This window comes from Chaetodon trifascialis, chromosome 15, assembly GCF_039877785.1.
Source record: "Chaetodon trifascialis isolate fChaTrf1 chromosome 15, fChaTrf1.hap1, whole genome shotgun sequence".
Taxonomy (NCBI): domain Eukaryota; kingdom Metazoa; phylum Chordata; class Actinopteri; order Chaetodontiformes; family Chaetodontidae; genus Chaetodon; species Chaetodon trifascialis.
In genome coordinates this window covers 4954257-4971771 of record NC_092070.1, presented here as the reverse complement: position 1 = coordinate 4971771, position 17515 = coordinate 4954257, and the positions used below count along the sequence as shown (strand labels likewise).

Genomic DNA, 17515 nt, shown 5'->3' with positions numbered 1-17515 from the left:
CTATTAATTGTGAAGATTTTTCTGCTTATCTGTCTTATTTGATTGTAAACTTAATATTTTGGGGCTTTGAACTGTTGTTCAAACAAAACAAGCAATATGAAATCATCACCTTCAGCTTACAAAATTTTAATGTACATGTTTCACTGATGTCTTACAATACAATTGAGAAAATAATCACCAGATAAGTTGTTAATGATAATAGTCATTAGCTGCAGCTGGAGTGAAAACAGAAATGATCAGTCATATTATAGAGCAAAATGTTTGGAATAAAACCTAACATATATTAAGTCAAAGCTGGCAGGCAGATGTGTGGTGTTTGAGTGACTCACCAACAGACCACATTATCAAGAATACTGTGACCTCAGACTATGTCATTTCAAATGACCAGGAGCAATAATCACAGAACAATTACGGTATACATTTTTATTTTTCATGACAGTTACCCATTTTAATGCTTTCTCTTCAAGTCTGAAGCTGTAATTCGACACTTAACTGGAGATTTGTGCATTTTGATCAAACGAGCACAAGCAACACAATCTGTAAATTGTAACAAAGTTATGACCACATGTAGCAGCACAACATGAAATATAAAAAAAACTGATCTCAGTAGGAATGTGCACATCGGAATGTGTTCGAGATATGAAAACAAGGTGTGTATGTGAACAAAGTGTATTCGGTCATTGTGGCTCTTATTTGATAATTATTATAATAACTGCTCTTATTTACTTTAAGATTAAGTTTAAAAACAGGAAAACAGATTTTTGGAGGAAAAAAGTATAATTCCAGCAAAACAAGCAGAAAAGTACACCACAAAGACAAAAGCCCTGGTAATGATGACAAAGATGACATGCAGACCCAAACATGTCCCTACTGTCTTTTGTTACCTTTTCACTGATTTCATATTAATTTAAAATGATTAACATCATAAAGCTCTGGACATTGTCATGTTTTCCAGGTTGTTCCAGTATATAAAATCAAAAATGCTCTTCCACATAAAAAAGAGCTTTATTATCTTTAGTAGAAACTCATAGTAAAAGGCATCTTTGGTTACTTCAGTCATGACCTGTGTTACCAGCACCAGTGACTGAAAAGCACAACATGTAAGTATATACAATATATGTCAGTGAGTTAAGGAATAACCAGATTCCACCAGGTTCTAAGAGAAGGAACCATAAACAATTTAATCTACTGAGGCCCTTCTAATATCTGGATGTGAGAAAAGAAGCAACTCTGTTACTATTACTTTAACTGTGTTAAGCCAAAAATAATGTCATAATGGTGTTGCAACAGTCAGCACTCAATGGCTGGGCTCTTCAGTTGTGTGTATTGAGGAATCAAAATGTAATTATGAAGCAATAAAAATCAAAAATCACACATCCTCATTGGTGAATATATTAAAAAAAAAAATCAAATTATCATCACATAAATTATGTCATGCCGTGCCAGCTCTAAGGCCTTTAGTACTGATGATTTTATTGTACCACTTTCAGTTTTAAAGCTGCACTTGGTACCTTTGCATAATGCCAGCTCTAAATGGCAGCAACTGATTTAGAAGATTATCCGCTCTCAAGGTACAACGTAGTATTATGAGACGGGCTGGGGACAGCTGGTTAGCATGCTAACTTCAGCAGATACATATTTCTGCCATACAATACATAGAATGTTTTGGACATAACATCAAACCTGTTATTTCTTTACATTCTGTTAACACTATTATTTTTTGAAAGTTTCAAGCAAAAATTTGTATGTTACATATTGCACCTTTAAGTTAAGTACACTATCACCATGTCATCCTTTTGAAAGCCACTTATGTTGTGGGACCACAGGCTCTGATCATGGTCACTCACAGCACCCGGCATGTGTGTCCCAAAAGGAAGGTGAACAGTGGAAGTTCATGACAGAGATACGTTAGTAAGAGACGCCACCATGTCCTGGATGGCTCACTGGTGGTGAATTTGTATTGAATGCGGTATGTGGAATCAATATTTTTATGTAGGAGTAAAGTCTGCTTTTGTCAGATAGTCTCTAACTCATCCCTGATAAAAAAATGAAATAAAATAAAAAAATCCCTCAAATGGAACGCACCCACGCCTTGCTTATTCATCATGCTGGTCAGTGTGTGGGCTGGGTCATAGGGAACAAAAGTATCTGTGCACGGGGAAAGCAGCAAGTCCAGCCAGAGCTATGCCCAGACTGTCTCCTACACTGGCAGCAGCCATGGCAAACTCCCTCTGTCTGTGTTCAGTCTGTGGAGGAAAGACAGACGTCAGGATGAGCACACACTACACATTTAGTGAAGAATGACAAACACAGCAAACCTCAGCTGCACGGGAAGCTGGGTGACACGGCAATGTACAACAATGTATTTTTATGCTTATACGTGTGTGTGTGTGTGTGTGTGTGTGTGTGTGTGTGTGTGTGTGTGTGTGTGTGTGTGTGTAGACACACATATGTGTGTATGTATGTATGTATGTATGTATATGTGTACAATATATACACGTATACACATAGATAGATAGATAGATAGATAGATAGATAGATAGATAGATAGATAGATAGATAGATAGATAGATAGATAGATAGATAGATAGATCGATCACGTAGAAACAGTTGGAAATAAACAGTGAATGAACACAGTATAGAGAGCAGCAGGATGGTTACGTTTGACGTGACTCTGTTGTACTGATGGCACTAGTGCTGTAGGAATGGACTGTATTATACTGACCGCATCATGGGAAGATGTTAACACTGAGGTAGTGCTGAGCTTGCATCAACAGCAAATAACTGTTTTAAATGACATGTGGATACCCTGAATAACAAACCACCTGACCTCTTTGCTGATGAAGTAGAAGGTGTTGACATATGCAGCTCCACCCAGAAGACCCTCATAGAAGACAATAGTAAACACCAGCCAGGCACTGGGCATGAACAGGAAACGCACTGCAAACAGGAGCAGCACAGCGTTCACCACCTGTGGAGGGCAGAGAGGAGGGGAGATAGAGACAGAGAGCCTGGCAATCAGCACTTTAACACAAGACACAAACCACTGAAAACCAGACACAAGACACAGTCACAAGTCACTTGTAATAATTAGAAACCCAAAACATAAAGCTACAGTAATGGTGAATATAACCAAAGAGAAATCAATACTTTACAAATATTTAAATGTATAGTTAAATTAATATTTACAATGAAACTGGCAGCAATTACACAAGCCTTCTTTTCTATTCAGGCAGGTTACCACAGGAGCTGCTATGCCAGGTGAACCAACAGTGACATCTGGTGGCTTTTACCAGACATGACAGCTAATGATGCAGCACTGTTTGCAACAGTCAACTAAGTGCAAATATCAGCCTCAATAAGAGCTGAACGTAGTATATTAATACTGCCAGCTGTCCCAAAGCAGTGCAGTCAGTATCAAAATACACTCAATTTACTGTATCAATCAAATATCAGTATGCAAGAAAAGGGGAGAAACTAGCATCAGTCTTGTGGCATCATAACTGAAATCTTGGGCCAGCACCTATCAAGTTAATAAATAAGAATTTTTAAAATTTTTAATACACAACCTTAACCAGGGTGTTTTCCTGGCCTTATTTAGTTGCCTCATGTGGAAAATAAAGGAATATGCAACTGAATAAATTTGCCAGTAAACACTGTGTAATACTGTTTAATATGAATTGTCAAGATTCATGGAAGGGAAACTTAGTCCAGGCAGCCTCAAGTTGGACCCAAAACAAAAAGTCCATTTTGTGCTGCTTTGTGCTTTATATTCATATTTCTGACCTGTAGCAAAGAGAGAGCCCACAGTTTCCTGATCTTCACACAGCACAGGGAGGATCGAGACACCAACACACCAAGCTGGTACAGCGTCTGGTACCTGAGCACACACTTAAAATTAACAACCACACTAAAGTCTATGACCTTAAACAATTTAATGTTTAACAACTACTTCAGAATAACATTCTAGTGAGGTTAACTGACCAGCGATACTGTGCTGCATGGGACAGGAAAAAGTCGGGGAAATACAGAAGCTCCATCTGGAAAAGAAAACATCTAAATTATTCTGGGCTCAGTATCAGTGTGGTCCTTTACATCTCATACCTGCATACAGCTTACACTGGAAGCAAGCTGCAGTCAGTTTAACAACATGCAGTGAGATGAATGTGATGCCAAAGGGCACCAGAGAACTTACTAAGCCCTGGTTGATGAAGTACTCAGCAAAGTAGACAAGTCCCAGGGGAAACACAAACCTCAGCAAGCCCTGCTCACAGGAATCAAGAGGAGTAACAGTGTGACCAGACAAATACTTCAACACTCAAGTCTGAAGTCAAGTGAAGAGCACGCTTACTTTGATGATGTGTAGTTTCTCTGTGAAGGTCAGAGGTCCCGCAGTCGCGCCCTCTGTTACATTCAGAGGGAAGAGAACATGGCCTGTGTAGTTATTCAGTAACAAACAGCACAACTTTAAATGAGACTTCATTCACATCAACAGTGCAGTGACAGAGCAGATCAATTACTGTGGAGAAGCAGGCTCTGCAGGTCTGCTCACTCCACCGTCCACATACACTCAGCGGCCACTGTATCAGGTACAGCTGTACAATCTACTGCAGTTCAATACAACAGCTCTGACATAAATTCCACCTTTACAAAGTTCATAATGTTCAGTTTTTGTTGACACTGTCAGAAATGTGTAAAGTCACGTGTTTCACTACTGAGCTTGCAGTTTGCAGTGGTTTACATACATGGTTTATGCTACACTATGCTAACCATGTCCAGACTCCATCTACATATGTCAATCTTCTCAACTCATTTCTTGGAGATAAAGCACATACATGTACAATTGTTGAACTAATCATTTAAATGATGTGCACATGGCAAATACTGGAAAAATGGGTTCTTGCCAAGCATTGGCAGATCAGAGAGGAACATGGAGTACTGGTCGACTGGTGTTCAGGTGGTCTTGTAAGGAGGATTTGGAGAACTGCATTAGTGGTATTTAATGCAGCTGCAATCAATATTTTTATATTATCAATGGATCACGTCATTGCTTGTACGCTAGAAGTGTCACTGATATTAACAAACCCATAGAGAATTATCACCAACTCTGCAGCTTCTTTCAACTCCACAGAGCATTTTAGCATCTTTCAGTTTTGGCTTTCCTGCCCAGAACTTTACTGAGTCCTTTTTCCCCCACAGCAGGAAATTATTTTCATTAAAAAAAAAAATCAACAATAAACTCAGCATATACCTCAGATAGTGTAGCATTCAGCATCTAGAGAGCCAGTTGTTTTCTGAGCAGTTAGTGTAGACCAAAACAGAGTCAAAAAGAGAGACATATCATAATGAATGATGTGATGTAATGTTGCTCTGTAACTGCCAGTCGTCTGACTTAGCAGCCAAGCTAAGCACAAAGAATGAGAAGCAGGGGAAACTGGAAACGAGCTGTTTGTTGGCAAGCTTTAAACAAAGCCATCCTGTTAACTCAAGTACAAAGTGTAAATATCAAATATAAAGATATGAGCTAATGTAATGCTCTATTTCTAATCTGTATTGTGGTCCATCATCTGAAACTTGGATATCACTTTTCACTGCTACACAGGGCAGATAACAGCCAGTTTGTCATATCAGTTTCCCCACATAAAATCCTTCCATATTCATGTCATGCATATCTCTTCAAATGAAGACAGACATATCTGAGTGACACCTCTAACCAGAACAAGATACAATAACTGGGGTCACTGAGGTTTCTGACCTCATAAATGATTGAGTCCCAAGAGGTCCTCGAGCCATATTCATAAAGCTTTAGAGGAAAGAGCTGCTCTATGTGATCAAATTCTAAGATAAGTCTTTGAAAAACTGACGTTTGAGAGACTGAAGAGTTTCTTAAGCAAAGGGGAAAACGGTGGAAAGAGAAAGAGGGAGGAGAAATATTCTCCAAACACTAAATGACAGTGAGTTAATGAAAGTCTACAGATTAAATGGAGCAGGATAAGGTTTGTGATCGATCTTGTTTGAGATGTGTTCACATCTCCCACCAAATGCAATAACGCTATAATGGCAGAAATGAAAGTGGTCACCATGCTAAGACATTTGGCAGACATTGGCATCTGTCACAGCCTTCACCAGCAGAGCTGCAGTCACACTAACAGTTGTAGTGCTTTCACAGTCTCATGTTGTGGAGCAGTTCATCTCATTTCCACTCAAAGTCTGCACATGCATGCTCACAGACGGGCGTTCACGGACACAGCGGGCTTCCCCACTGTTGTTGCTGTAACTTCTCTTTATGGTAGAGTTATGACATTTAATACAGCTACTTATATGAGCTGGCCAACAATCACAGAAACTAATGAAAGCTCAGTCTTTTCCCCATTAATAGGCCTATCAAATAGATCACGTACTAAAATGACCAGCATGGTAAAAACACATGCAAATAAATAGAAGAACTACCAGCATGTGAACAGGTTCCTGTGTAAGCTGTGCTTTCAAACATTTGTCGGCTTCTTTTGAAGTATGGCTTACTATTTATTCAACAGAGATGTTCATTGCAGAAAATAGTACTCCAGATTACACCATGGCTTAATAGAGACTCAAAGCTATGATTAGGGCTTTCACTGTGGATTATCACTAAGCACTCGGTGCCTTTTTATCAACCAATCACATCTTGTAGTGTCATACCTAGCAAAAGGGTCAACTACGCCTCCTCACGAAGATAAAAGTTTCTGTTCCTTATTTGCTCAGAGTTGCTAATTTTCCAAAGTCGCTCTTGAACTGGGAAAATGCTGGGCTACGTTAGGAGCTCTCTGAGAGGACTCTCATACTGTTTGTGAATTTGACCCCGGTGTCTCATTTAAGCGCTCATTTCAAGTTTAAAGTGCATATTCAGAATAAAAAAAACACCTCACAAGCAAAATTAAGTTCAAACTTTTTTCCACTCCATTACTATCTGATTAGATTAAGGCGATGCACTTCTCTGAGGGCTTCCAAATGAATGCATTGCACAACTGCAGCAGATGCTAAACTCTGCTATGAGACTAACCCGCTCAAGCAACATCCTTTTATCTTCAACCCGCTCAACAAGCAACATCTTTTTATGATTTATAGTGTTGGTTACATTCAGTGTGTGACATGTACCCAGGGTTGATCTCTCCTGCTCTTCTTCTTCTGATCCATCCATCAGCCGCCGTCTCTCCTCAGAGCCCACAGCTGCATACTCTGCCTCCCTGTTTTTCCACTGAGGTAATGAAGGTGGAGGAACCAGCAGCAGGAAATAGCTGACAGTGGTGTCGGGATAAGCAAAAAATAAGAAGGGCAAATATGACTGAAAGATAATCAGCTTTAATTGAATGAGGAATCCAAAATGCTGCTCTCTTTGGATGAATCATACCATGGATGGTAGACTTTGGCAGGTTTGTGATCAAAGTCTTTAGAAGGTAAGACTGAAGGGACATTTTGGACAGCGCTTACCTAATCAGCATAGCAAACGGGACCACCAGCATGATGAGAAGTGTAATCTGGGGCGACAGGCCAATCTGGGTGAGGCCTGAGTAAAGGAGGGCTCCAGCAACACCAGCACCACCGGTACCTGAGCCCCAACCTCCGAGTACATCCCTAAGGCAGGAGGGAAAACAGTGTTCATAAGCCAGAGTACTGTACAGACACATTACACGAACACAAGAACATGAGACATACACACACAACACATGCAGGAACACGCTTTGTTAGACCATCAGCAGCTACTGACAGTCTTCATTGACAGAGGGCATTACATGATGTTTGAGGAAGGTGAAGCTGACTTGAGACAGGTTCAATTGTCGTCCCATTACTGTCACATGGCACTGTGGTTGCAAAGAGGAACCATTTTGAAGCCTCAGAGTTAAGGTTCATTTAAGAGAGCTCTGATGTCAGGGAGAGCCACAAAACACTGCAGTCACAAGCACAATGCCGAAATTAAGTTTTCAAAAAGAAAGAGTTTTTAAAACAACCTCTGAAATTATATTGGAAACTAAATAATTACTAACACTTTTTTATTCATAATGAATATCTTTATATCATTTCTTTTATTTAACTCCTTCCTGGCAGAAGTAGGCCTGTCTGGAAAGCAGGATGTCAAATAAAAATTTGGAGTTTGTTGAGAATGTAGTTCACTCAGTTCAGCGTACTATGTGCAGTGTTGTATAATGTGCTCCTGTTCAAGCCCTCTTCGACTGACAGTCTATAGGTGTGGCTCACAGACGCTGTTCATCGTCTGCTGAAGTTTAAGTTGGATCTTCTCATCTCAACTTAAATGGATTGAAAAAAGTTATGTGAAGGTGGAAAAAAGGAATAATGGAAAGAGTAAGTGCTTACATGCTGAAGAAGACAGTCAGAGAGAGGAAGGACAGTTCTCCCAGTCCAGAGCTCACACTGGCAAAGATCACTCCTACAAACACAGTGACAGCAAGGTTCATCAGTGAGTGAGTGAGTGAGTGAGTCAGGTGACTTTAAAATGCTCGTGAATCACAGAAAGGTAAATATCACCGGGGGCTTATTCCTTTGTTTCTATATAAATTTCATCACTACATTTAAATAAGATTATCCTTTATTGAGTCCACAGAAAAAAGGTAAATCTAGGTGTTACAGCAGCACAAGGACAGAAAAGAGCACAGATTAAAAAAAGAAAAATAAATAATTAGAAATATATAAAATAAGAACTGATTAAACAAGAGCAATCAGCGACTGTCAGCAACTAAGAACATTAACAGTAGCTGCATTACTTCTAGTGTGCCCAATCCAGGGCTCTAGTGCTGTCAATGCTGGCTCGCTTTCATGGCTGACTTTAATGTTATCATTTCCACCTGTGCTTTTTCTGCAACTCATAACATCCAAAATGAGTTTGCGGTAGGTGGTGAGGTCCATTTCCACATCAATAGCTCTCAGTAAATTTACAGTAAATTTGTGTTCTACCTCTATCACCAACAGAGAGTAATAGTTTACTCAATAGTGAGCAGTAAATTAAGATTTCACATGTCGTCTTGAGTTATCACTGACAGGTGAAATGTTGCACGCCTGGAATTTTTGCATTTACAGTTAACAGAGAGTGGGAGCAACAGACTTGTACATAGGGGCCCATAGCTCGTTTTTGGCCAAGGTTAGAAGGTTAATGTGGCCCTGCTGGACCAGGCGCAGTGGGACCCTTGCAGGGTCTGTGTCCTTTCATCTTGGGAGTAACGTGATTTCTGCTGACGACAGAGACTCTCTTACAATCTTTTTAAAGAAGTCTAGATCGCAGAAAAGTGTACGCTAATACACAAACTTGAACTTCAGTTCACAGATCGGTCTTAGCATGGCGATAGATAATCCTAGCAGCAAGTCACGATAAGACTTAAACGATATCATATTTCTGTGAAATAACCGCACTGATAAGCTGACAGGAAAGCTAAGCTAAGCTGTATCTAACCATCATCAGTTCCACCACCAATAATGATAAATGCCTGAATAAAATGAATAATAATTCTGCAAAAAAAAAGAAAAAAACAGAAACATCTTCACCGAGAATGCTCATCCACACAGCTGAGGAGAAGGACACAAGCAGGAAACTTGCTGCTGCCATGATGACACAGAACAACACTCGGAAACTGAAAAAAAAAAAAAAAAAAAAAAAAGAGTTAGGCAGGAAATTTACAATATTAATGCAACACAAAAACGTTCAAGGACCATGTTTTCAATCCTATTCTTTCTGCTTTGTGAGAGAGTCACTGTCCAGTTACTCACAGACTGCGTATATTTGACTGTCAGTCAGTCAAATGAAAGCTGGTATTCATAAAAACATCTAATTTAAATAACAGCCAAAAACAGTTTTTTGTTATTTCGGTGAACCAACATTTTGAATATTGGCTGTGCATTGGTTAACCAACTTACCAATATCATGAAAAGGTTTACACATGATAACCGCTGTCTTACCCATAAGGCACTTTGTGGATCACAAAGGGAGCAAACAGCTTGATGACGAGCGTTGGGAGGATGTCAGCTAACAGCACAGCCTGAGGAGAAAAGCATCGCAACTGTCACTCACGAGTATCAGAGCATGTTTGTCGCTGAAGAGAGTGGTGTCCTCCTTCAAATCACTCATTTAGATTTCACACATGACGCGTCAAATAAGAAGCGCTGAAGGAAAGGCATTACAATGTCTTATTTTTGTGTTGTGTATTGACTGACTGTCCATTTACCGCAGTGGAGACAGGATTGCAGTCATAGCGGCTACTGTTGCTACTGTTCCCACCTTGGAAATCCACGGCCAATGTGACTGAAGTCTAGACAGAAAAAATGTGCTTCACAGTTTTATGTCTGCTGAATTCATACTTTTAACTTTTTAACAATAACATGGCTCACTACAAAGACAAAATATTTCAATATACATTTGCCTTCTTACAGATGCTGTGGTGTTTCCTGACTCTTGCTTTTTGAGGATGTCATGGGCTGCGCTCAGCATTACCACATAAGCAAAGTTGTTGCACAATCCAAGGAGCCTGAGGTGGTAATCAGAAGAAGGGATCGATAAGACAGGGTAAGCAGATTCTGATGCTTCAATAACACACAACTGAGCCACTGGCTGAGGAAACACAAAAAGAGCTGTAGATCTAAATCGCACATGTCAAATGTCTTAATGTTGGCTTTATAAGAACCTTTCTTGAGTAATAAAGTAACTAAAAAAATGGAATTTAGATGACAAAAATATAGGTGAGGAACATTTAGAATTTTTGTTTATTAACGCCTGATTCCACCGACTTATTTCAGGTGGTATTCAACAAGTATTGAAATATAATACCCTGCTTTCATGTTAATCCTAATAAGGACTCAAATAACTTTATTATAAAGACAATCCTGTTATTATCTTTCCAACAGGTAGCACTACTTACTTGACCAGATTGCACCAACTGGTTGTGACTAATAGAGGTCGACTGATGGTGGATTTTTAAAGGCCGATATAATGACAATTGTTTGGAGCAGGGGAAAAAAAAAATCTTTGATTTTATCAGAAACGGGATAACTGCTGAACTGAACACCTACTTCAAAGTAACTAATAACCCAAATGAATAACTGTGGCTCACTAAACATCAAAGTGTGTATGGGGCCTCCATGTTTCTTCCAATCTTACATTTCTTCACCGTGACTTTGAAACTGTTTTGGGAACAACAATTCTTTCATCATGAAAGATGTCAGGAGTGTCACTTCTTCAACAGAAATAACACCTCACATACAAGGTGTCTGCTGCTGCCACTTGTGTGATCTGTCACTCAACACGAACAGGAAGCTTCAGATAGCTCAAAACTTGTTAGACACTCACCAAAATCCACTCCAGTTGCGCCATTGTGTGCAATGACCTGTAAATAATAGATAAATGAGCGATTTAGCGACTCGCATAACAATAATGTGTGTAATTTGACACCTAAGCGTGAAGTCAAACACAGTGCTGACAGATGACAAACCCACCATTACTGTCAGAGCGTTGAACAGGATCCGCGTTGACGCTGGCTGCCTGCTCCATGTTTACGGATGAGCACAGGATGAAATCAATAAAACTGAGCTAACCAGGCTAAAACCAACAGTTAAAACCATTAAAATGCTCGGGAGACATCGTAGACTGGATGCTAAGTAGCTAACTAAGCTTACACCATGACAGACGGCAAATTCACCACCAAGAACGAGCTGTACGTCCCGCCGCGTCAACATGTATTTCTGTTTAATTTTGTAAACTTTGAACGTCACATGAAAGGTGGTGTTTCATACAAATAATTCCCGCGGAAACAAAAGCAAACCTAAACGTTCCTGTGCGGTGCCGCTTTTCGGGGAACGTCCACGTCTATTACTCTGATATAAATTACAGTAATATCAGTGTAACATCAGAGAGACAACACGATTAAATTTTTTTATTGATTAATTATTGATGGTTTTGCGTTAGCTGGCTTTATTTTAAGCCACCTATTTCACATTTCTAAGCAGTATATAAACACTTAATATATGGTTTAGAACAAAAATAACATAACATAAATAACAAGCTATGACGTAGTTGTGAGCAAACACAAAGGCATTTTAAAGTGTTTGTTATTTGCTGACAACTATTACTCCTGTTATGAAGCGTCCATAAATGGCACTTGGACTGTTAATAAATACTTGATAACATAATTTCACATAGTTGTTATCATATATAATGATATGTCTTTATGAGCTTATAAACAGATTTAAGCCAACACGTTGCGTATATATAATAAAAGTCAATAAATACTTTATAACAGCATCTTTAATGTTGTAAAAAGAGATTTCTGCCATTACTTTGGACCAAGATATTCAGTCTGTGCTTGTTTATACTTTGATGGCAGATCATATTTTAAGAGCTAATACAATGTTCTGGATTCAACCTTAATATGAGTTAGTAAGTTAAAAATGTTAAAAATTAAATATTGTGCTCTGAAATGTGGAGCAAAAATATAAAGCCTTACAAAGGAGAAATTCTCAAGCAAAGTATCTTCAAACTCTACTTCACAGTACTTGAGTAAATGTACTTCTCCACCTGTGGTTTGAGAGGAAAAGGAGGGCTGAGAGTGCAGATAAGACTGTCACGTTTCCAGCTGGGTATAAACCTGCAGCCACTGCTCCACTCCGTCACAGCCATGGCCTTCTGCAAACTTCTCACTGTGCTGGTCCTGATCCACAACACTGGAGGTGAGGAAGACGACTGGTTATTTATGGAAAACGGTTTGGGAAATACACTTATTCACTTTCTTGCCAGGAGTTATATTGATGATTGATATTACTTTCATGTCTGTCTGTTGAACATGAATTGTGCATGAGACAAAGAAAACAGAGACTTATCCACAAAAGCTTGTCCAGAAACTCCTCAGGATGCCTTTAACATAGCTTTGATATCATAACACCATTGCCTTTATAGGTTTATTTGGTGCTGAGGTGAGGAGCTGCATCGTTGGGGGGCATGACGCTCCAGCGGGCAAGTGGAAGTGGATGGTCCACCTGAACATCACATCCGATGGTATCAACAAGTGGCGTTGCGGTGGTACCATCCTCAACAGTGAGTGGGTGCTTACTGCTGCAAACTGCTGGAATAAGTAAGTGGCAGTGAGAGCTTTGATTAGTATGGTCATCTAAGTGTGTCAAGACCATCATACTGTCTCCCCCACGAATCTTATGGTTGGAAAAAAAAAGTGATAAACCATGAATTAATGTGAAGTTCAGCATCTTTTGCTGTGGGCTCTTTTGTGTGGATGCATGTGTGTGCGCAATACTTCATTCTCACTAGTCAAACCCAACAAGACCTCCTGTTCCTCCTTCATGTTTTCAACAGCTGAACAGTGATCTGCAATGTCTTTTATACATCATATGCTGTTTATGATATACTGTGTATATATTAACTATTTTGGGCAATTCACTGTGTTTGCTGTTACTATTATACATTTCAAAGCATTGCATAGTTTCAAAAATGTTAATCAGTTATAATGAAATCAACTAATTGTCAGTATACAGAACCTGTGCTGAAAATTTCTCAAAACTTAATTACCTACAAATGTGCTGTTGGCTAAAGAAATCTGTGATCACTCAAATGTGATGTATATTATAGAATACAATGGCTAATAGCCTAACATGCACGTAGAGCTCAGATATCTTGTGATATGTTGGAGTCCATACAGTTTGTAGCTAATTTATTTAAAGACATAGATACTGAAAATAAACATTAATTTAAAGATTTTAAATATTCACTGTCACTTTTAGCTCTGGTTTTACCAACTCCTGACAAAATATCCATCTTCTTAACTGCTAGATGTTCCTCTGTGTTCACGGGGTTGTCTCTATGTCTTTGTGCTGTTTGAGTGTGCAGGTTTTTTTGTAGAACTTTTTTTTCGCTGAAAATAGCTGCTGCTTGTAAATACTCAATGAAAGCTGTGACAGTGAACCAAACAGTTAAGTTGCATGCTGGAAAATCACACCAATCGGCTAAAAGACGCTATAAGGCTCAAGCAGAAGTGAGTGTCTAATAAGATAGTGTAGTGACCAGATTTAAAGATGAAAAATCTGTGCTGGTTCTGTCAAATGGATAAACAAGGCAATGCTTATATACCCCAGTTTAACTGACATCCAACTTCCACTGAATCGACCTCCACGTTAGAATACTAACGTTTGCGTGTGTTTGTGTTGTCAGACAGCCTGCGCCTAATCTGGCTCGTTCGATGGTTTGGGTCGGCTCACACAGCCTGCAGAGGGCGTCTGCCCGTTACATGGGCATAACGTTTGTCATCTCTCACCCTAACTATCGAGCACTGAGCAGTGGCTACGAGAACGACATCGCCCTGGTGAAGCTGAAGAAAAAGATCAAATTCTCAGAGCTTGTTTCCCCAGTGAGTCTGGCCAGCGTGGACGACACCTTCAGTTCATCATCTGAGTGTTGGATCACTGGCTGGGGGAACATTGGGACTGGTGGTAAGTTCTGTGCATAAAGTAGCCAATCAGGTGCACACACACACACACAGAATGAGGGCACAGGAGGAGGTGGTATTTTTCTGGGATGTAGTTTAGTGACTGAAGTTCAGCCTGCAAGCTGGAGGTTTTTGTGTTGAATGGAAGGCACCAAGGTCATCCAGTTGGTTAAGTAACCTTGAGTAAAGAGAGCATGTCATTTTGTGTCTGCAAATCTGAGAGATAAAAAATATTTGCATACAGCAGCTACTCATACTCATACAGCAGATAATGGATCTTTCAATGAGGGAGAAGACATCATTTTAAGAATTTTTAGTGTAAGGTAGTGTAAATTCTCAAATCGTGAAAACTTTTTAGTTCACTGCCAGATGGCCTTTATTTGGGCTTGTGTTACAGACAGGCCTTCATTTCCATTTTCCTTGCTCCCCAGTTAATGCAAACTCAAACCTCCTCCATGTTTACCTGTTGTCATCATGCGTTCACTGAAACATCCATCCCAGCACTAACTCCATCAGTACAGGCCAGATGATTTTAATCTACCATGTGGATGAAATGTAATATTTGCTTCATAATTTCCACCTAAGAGTCTTGTAGCCTTCCCTTTAGTAGTCCGTGTGTGTGTGTGTGTGTGTGTGTGTGTGTGTGTGTGTGTGTGTGTGTGTGTGTGTGTGTGTGTGTGTGTGTGTGTATGTGTGAGAGAGAACAGGTATTTATCACGTTGTGGGGAAAAAAATCTGTCACATTACACAGTCACATTGTGGGGACTCGCCTCCCTTATGGGGTCAAAATGCAGGTCCCCTTAATGTAAATCATTACATTTTAGGGTGCAGACTGAGGATAGGGTACGGGTTAGGTAAGGTTAGGTTAGGTACAGTGTTAGGAATAGGCAGATAGTGGCTATGGTTAGTGTTAGGGTAAGGCTCCAGGAAATGAATGTAAGTCTATGTAATGTCCCCACAAGTGATATAAACACAACGTGTGTGTGTGTGTGTGTGTGTGTGTGTGTGTGTGTGTGTGTGTGTGTGTGTGTGTGTGTGTGTGTGTGTGTGTGTGTGTGTGTGTGTGTGTGTGCGTGCAGTTCCCCTGCCGGATCCAGAAACCCTTCAGCAGCTGAGGATTTCCATCGTCCCTCAGAGTGCATGTAAGGCAAAGTATCCTGAGCTGACTGCTGACATGCTGTGTGCAGGAGACATGGCTGGAGGGAAGGATGCCTGCTCAGTGAGTCTTTACTATTGAAGGCAGTTGACAGAAATTCCAGTTCTGTTTAAAGGGGGATGAACTTCGGTTGGGAAGCACTGACCTAAACTACTCAAATCTATATGGAGTAGCTACAGCTAGCTCCAAGCTACAACAATAAAATGCTGCGCACACTTCAATACATCAGTATTCATAATCTAATAATGCAAATATAATAATATATTAGCTACAGGGTCTGTTTTACTGCAGAATGAGTATTCTTACTTTTGATACATTTGCTGTACATTTTGCTCATAACATTTTTGTTCTTAACGTACAGGAAGATTTTGAATGCACAACTTTTACTTAAGGATCTGTTTCCATGACTGAAAATGACTTGTAAAAGTCTCATAACATCCCAGCTTTTGACATCGTCCTCCAAAACTACCACAGCTATCTTCTGTGTCAACTCAACAAGTTAAGATATGAAAGGAAAAATGCAAAGTGGAATGACTCACCCACTGAGTGTGTGTGTATGTTTTGTGCTTCCAAAGGGGGACTATGGTGGCCCGCTGGTGTGTCGTGCAGCCAGAGGCTTCGTGCAGGTGGGCATCATGAGTTATGGCAGTCAAAACGGCTGCGCTCTTGCAGGCCACCCTGGTGTCTACACCCAGGTGTCCAGATATCTGCGCTTCATCAATGACTACATCCACCGCAGCGAGGAAGCCTCTGCTGAGGTTTGAACTTCCAAGAAGCTGAAGCTGCCCAGTCTACTCACCTAACAACCCACCTGCTCTTTCGAGCTTCTCTCCTGTGTTGAACTGTCACTCCATGTTTCCTTTATGCTGTTTCAACATGTACTCTGCTTTGTTCAACCAGATTCTTTGCATTAAAGCTTCAAAGCATCAATTTTAGTGTCACTGTGTGTTCTCTTCATTGTGTCCCTCCAGGTAGTCAGAAAAGCAGTTTGATACTGCTGGACTCCAGAGACAATGCTGTTAACACTCCTCTGAAACACAAACAAGAAAGAAGTATAAGATGCACCAGCATAACCTTTCTTTTTCTTTTTGTTATTTTTTTGGGCTTTTCTAGCCTTCATGATGGAGACAGCTGAAGATACAATAGGAAAGAGGGCAGGGAGAGATGGGATGACACACAGCAAATGAGCCGCAGGTGGGAATCAAGCTTGCGGCTGCTGCAGAGGACTGGCAGCCTCAATGCATGGGGGACGCACCCTACCAGCTGAGCTATAGGGGCGCCCCAGCATAACCCTGGATGGAAATTAAATAGTCACAGTCCCAGAATCGTAGGAAGTTGGCCCAAATTCAGAAAGTCAGAATTCCATCAAGCAATGTAAACTGATTTGATTCCTTATTTTCCCCTCTTAGTGTATTTACGAAAAGATGCTAACCCCTAATAATAAGTTCTTGACTAGCCAAAATAGCACCAGAATGACACCACAAAAAAAGGACACTGAGAAAGGTTGAAATACAAATTAATGAGTCTTCATTTAAAGTGCTTTTTGTGTGTATTCCTGTTACAAAATGTGGGACAGCTGCTCTGACGATGGGATTATAAAATGATCCATAGATGTATACAATCGTCTGTTTTCACAGAAAAGGTATATTTCATGACCAGATTTACAGCTTTCTTCTTCATTTAAATTAAAAATTAATATCACTGTTTTAGCTGGCTTCCTATCCATTTTGAAGCTGGCTAAGAGACTAATTGAATATTATCCCATGCTACATGGAAGTGATAACATTTTTTTTTTTTTTTTGCCATATTGTTTTCTTGCACACTGGTGTTTTTCGTAAATTGTTTATCTGTGACATAAAAATGTTTTGTTTTTATTTTCATTCTTTCACTCAAT

At 39.9% G+C, this 17515-nt stretch overlaps 2 protein-coding genes across 2 annotated transcripts; one reads left to right on the top strand and one right to left on the bottom strand.

The window, feature by feature from the left end:
• Positions 1 to 112: 112 nt before the first annotated feature.
• On the bottom strand, positions 113 to 11778 carry cln3 (CLN3 lysosomal/endosomal transmembrane protein, battenin). The gene is made up of 15 exons (XM_070981958.1): positions 11473 to 11778; positions 11327 to 11363; positions 10412 to 10508; positions 10209 to 10292; positions 9943 to 10022; positions 9532 to 9617; positions 8350 to 8422; positions 7468 to 7611; positions 7135 to 7274; positions 4352 to 4404; positions 4196 to 4264; positions 3985 to 4040; positions 3787 to 3880; positions 2831 to 2971; positions 113 to 2246 (listed from the first exon to the last, which is right to left on the bottom strand). The coding sequence occupies exons 1-15, from the start codon at positions 11525 to 11527 to the stop codon at positions 2130 to 2132; spliced, it is 1326 nt and encodes a 441-aa protein (XP_070838059.1). The 5' UTR covers positions 11528 to 11778; the 3' UTR covers positions 113 to 2129.
• Positions 11779 to 12638: 860 nt separating this feature from the next.
• On the top strand, positions 12639 to 16549 carry LOC139343938 (tryptase-2-like). The gene is made up of 5 exons (XM_070981789.1): positions 12639 to 12702; positions 12929 to 13103; positions 14192 to 14469; positions 15545 to 15684; positions 16197 to 16549. Exons 1-5 carry the CDS (start codon positions 12651 to 12653, stop codon positions 16383 to 16385), a joined length of 834 nt encoding a protein of 277 aa, XP_070837890.1. The 5' UTR covers positions 12639 to 12650; the 3' UTR covers positions 16386 to 16549.
• Positions 16550 to 17515: the final 966 nt, after the last annotated feature.